This window comes from Phaeoacremonium minimum, assembly GCF_000392275.1.
Source record: "Phaeoacremonium minimum UCRPA7 unplaced genomic scaffold PA7_03_scaffold_161, whole genome shotgun sequence".
Classification (NCBI taxonomy): domain Eukaryota; kingdom Fungi; phylum Ascomycota; class Sordariomycetes; order Togniniales; family Togniniaceae; genus Phaeoacremonium; species Phaeoacremonium minimum.
Genome location: NW_006921068.1, coordinates 1 through 4056, shown reverse-complemented (window position 1 = coordinate 4056; position 4056 = coordinate 1). Strand labels below are relative to the sequence as shown.

Here is a 4056-nt window from a genome sequence, read left to right as displayed (position 1 = left end):
AGGAGAAGCTATTTCTCTTGCTGGGGATGAGTTAAAGTACGACGACATGGTTACAATCTTCAAGGAGAAGACTGGGTCGCCGCCACCTTCAACCTTTAATTTGATGGCCAGATTTAACCTACGAGAGAGTCAAGACCAGCAGCAAGTCACAAGTCACAAGTCACAATACTGTCACGGGAGACGCGCGTGTGTATGGTATCACCACTCAATTTCCTTCTCGCGTCATGAGATGCGATGCTACGAAGGCTGTATCTGTATGTAGCGTAGTGTAGTGTAGTGGTGGGTTCGGTACATGTACAACGGACAGGAGCACCCTCCTCCTGCGGCCATGGAGGAGAGCGCCCTGCGGAACAGCTTCCGGCCAATCTGGCAAGAACGACGCAACACGTCGCCCGGCTGGGGCCGTCGTGCTTTCCCGCGGAGGCCTCAGCCCCCTTGGGAAGTGACGGAACCCCCAGACCGTTCGCGCGAAGAGAACGCTCTGCTGAGCCTACTTGAGGATGTTGCGGCCAATCTGGCAAGAACGACGCAACACGTCGCCCGGCTGGGGCCGTCGTGATTTCCCGCGGAGACCTCGGTCCCCTTGGCAAGTGACGGAACCCCCAGACCGTTCGCGCGAAGAGAACGTTCTGCTGAGCCCCTCGAACTATGTTACATGATGATCACACAGACCCATCACGGGTTGTTTGTACAGCTCCTCCTCCTTCCCTCCTTCCTTGCCAACGCCGTCCAACAGTGTACAAGTACACGTCCCTTCGGGTTGCGTGCCGCGGGACGCCTTGCGAATCCCTGCTCCTTCCTCCGACTGTTCCTGCACAGCACCGCCTCTGTCGATGTGGTCGTCGTCCGTCTTTCGCCTCTTGCATTCACTCGTGTTGTGGTCGTGGGCATCCTCCGGCATGCTTCTCTTGTGGCTGCCGCCGGGTTGTACTGGAGTGGGAGGAGCAGGTGGAAGTGGTAACAGGCTCTTGAGCTGCGACATCACATTCTGGATGATGTCTATCTGTGGGCACGCGAGTTGTAGGCTGCTTGGGTACTCGGACGGAGGCGGCGGCGGGATCTGTTGCGGGTCTGGCTTGTGGTTGGTAATGTTCATGAGGCCCGAGAAGCAGGGCCGGTCTTGTGCTGCTTGCTCCGCCTTACAGAAAAGAAGCTTGAGAGTGTAGTAGGCGTCGCTGCCTGCATTGTGAATGTCGTTTACGTTGTGCGGGACGCGGTAATGTAGGAGGAGCTTGGCCATGGTCTTGCCACCGTTGAGATAAGCCGCAAGGCCCCCCAGACCCTCCCAGACGCGTTGCGTATCAAACACAAAAATATTGTCGGGCGGTGCCCAGTTGGCAACCTCTTTCAAGAGAGTCAAGTCGCCCGAAATACTATGACCGCAGAGAACCACCACCTCGTAGTTGGCGACAAGGTCAGAAAAGTGTTGGTCGAGAATGGGGAGGAGGTCTCCCTCTGTGCGAAGGCTTTCGGACTTGCCGAAGGGAAATGACTTTGTGGAACGTTTCCTGAGACCCATAGTACTGTTCACGGTGTAATGATGGCTGGCAACTGGACCTATCGCGGGCTGAGTCGCAATGCCTAATTCATAAATGGCGCGTGTGTCTGGTTGGAACTCGGTGTCGAGCGAGGTGAAGACGATGGGTGCCGTGTGGCGGTTTTTCCAGAGAACACCTAAGTAAGATGCCTCCAGGCGCCTGCCATGTATGGCAGTCTCAGCCTTGGTCTCAGCCTTTGTTTTGGCGTTGTTGACCGCGGGGTTTGAGGGGGCTCCAGCCTTTCGCGTCATGATGACAAGACGAGACTGTCTGAGAAATGGATGAGAAACATTGTCAATTGAATCGGGGTTGGCGAGTGTACTTACATGGAAGGGAAGGGCCTGATGCGACGTGATGTGATGAGGCGCGATGCGACGCGACGAGATGCGAAGCGATGAGGTGGGCCGCGATGCGACAGTCATCAGGTGTTTTGCGCTGGAGATGAACGGAAAGAAGCGAGCCGAAGCGCGCGCTCTGCGTAGTTGAGCCGAAGCTTCATCTGTGGGATGATATTAGAGATATGATGATGGAGATGGATGAGTTGATTGTGTGGTTTGTGAAAATGTGTTGTGGGTTGTGGGAGGAAGAAGTGTGGAGGGGAGGAAAGGATGGAGGAGAAGAAGAAGGGTGGGGAGGGGGAAAAAGTGTGGAGGGGCAGCAAGGCGGGGAAGAGGGGCAGATGGGGCAGAGGGGCAGCGGGTCAAAGTGGGGCAGAGGGGCAGAGACAGAGGGGCAAAGTAGGGTAACACCTGGAAGCTGGAAGGGAAGAAGCTGCAGTCAAGGAGCTTGAGAAAGCAGCTGTAACGAAGGTGCTTGAAGGGAAAGGAATGGAGGAGCAGGAATCTGGGAAATCGTGCCGTATCTTACCTTCTTCAGAAGCGTGGCTTCGCTGTAGAAATCATGTGTTGGGTCTGGAGTGCGACCGATGGCGTGGAATACTGCAATGAACGCGCGATCAATGGGAGGAAGAGAAGATAAAATGACGAAAGCGGAGGTAGTGATGAAGAATTTCGTGGTGATTGTAGGTAGTGGTTATGGTTGTTAGGAAGGTGGAAGGATATCCCGATGAGAGAAGAGATGAGGTAAGGTAGGTAAGGTAGGTAGGTAAGGTAGGAGGATGGCGGATGACGTAGCACCTCAAGGCAGAAAAAATGTGATAAAATCACACAGCAGAAGGAGGGGAAGTGGCGCGGCGCAAAATGAAGGAGAAGAGGTGGACGAGAGAGGACTGGAAAGGAAAGGAATTTATCTTACCTTTGGACGAGGCGACTTGCGCCTGGTACGATATAATGAAGCAGAGAGGACGAGAGAAGAGAAGAGAGGAGATGAGAGGGAGACCTGCTCTCTCTCAAAAGGGTCGGTGTGGACGATGTGGCCGAAGTCCTCGGTTTTGGTTTTTTGTTGTTGGTGGAAGAAGGATGGAGAGGAGACGGAAAGGTTCGGTTGTTTAAGTAGGTTTTGGAAGAAGGTGGGTAGGTTGGTCGTGGGTGGGATGAGGTTAGTCCGGAAAACCGGAAAATTTTAAATCCAGCCCAGGGTGACTCGCAAAGGAGGAGGCTGGTGTCCAGGCAGCGATGTTAAAAAATGGCCCGATGATACCGAGAGCGAGAGTGCCGGGCGGTGGAGGGACGAGTGTCGAAAATGGAGAAGGATGGCGTTGATTTGGTCAAGCCAGCATCGCGTGCGCCGCGCGCTGTGGCATGCGTAGACAAGCAGATGAGCAAGGAAATGACTCTCAAGGCGCCTCTTTTTCATATACGAGGATATGAAAGAAAGGAAGAAGGTAGGCGGAAGGGAGATGGGCGCGTTGATGAAGATGAGAGGAAACCAAAATTGTGTTTTTAGGAAGTGCAGAAGAGGAAGAAGTTAGAGACGGTCGGGTCGGTCTTGAATTTATGTGGATGATGAAGATCGGGAGATGGCGCTAAGCCAAAGCGGGGCACGCTAGCTGCGGATCATCCCGAGGGCCGAGGGAGGGTCCTACTATGTACTGTGCCCTACAAAAACTGGGTGCTCGGTACTTGGTACCTGCATGGTTGGTTGCAGGTGGGGTCCACGGGTGGCTCCATCTACCGTACCTGCATATGCACTGTACTGTATCTAGATCGTCTTATCTTATCTTATCTTATCTTATTACCGTCCGGCTGCTCCCCACTCCACAGGCTTCCCTATCTCAGCTAAATGTTTGGCTTCTACGATTCGGGCGTGTATGATGCATCACACCATAGCAGGCAGCCTCTCATCTGTAGCAGCAAAGTGTATTGATTCACACATCAAAGCATTACTCTATGGTACTGGTTCTTATTGAGCGTATTTGTGTGGTGTGCGTGTGCGCATGTGTGCTGACCAACTTCTCCCGGTACCATTAAAGGTATACACACTACGCCCTGTAAAATTCATTACTGCCAAGTACCACGTCTTACTGCGTAGTATAACAGTCTCATACACTCTTACAACCATCCCGACAATTACCATCAGTGAATTGTATGAACACAACGCGGTAATTATATATTCCATG

At 53.2% G+C, this 4056-nt stretch overlaps 1 protein-coding gene across 1 annotated transcript; it reads right to left on the bottom strand.

Annotated features, from left to right (window-relative positions):
* Positions 1-646: 646 nt before the first annotated feature.
* On the bottom strand, positions 647-1789 carry UCRPA7_2463 (hypothetical protein; the record flags this gene model as incomplete). The annotated part of the gene is made up of 1 exon (XM_007915037.1): positions 647-1789. The coding sequence occupies one exon, from the start codon at positions 1787-1789 to the stop codon at positions 647-649; it is 1143 nt and encodes a 380-aa protein (XP_007913228.1).
* Between the last annotated feature and the right edge of the window lie 2267 nt (positions 1790-4056).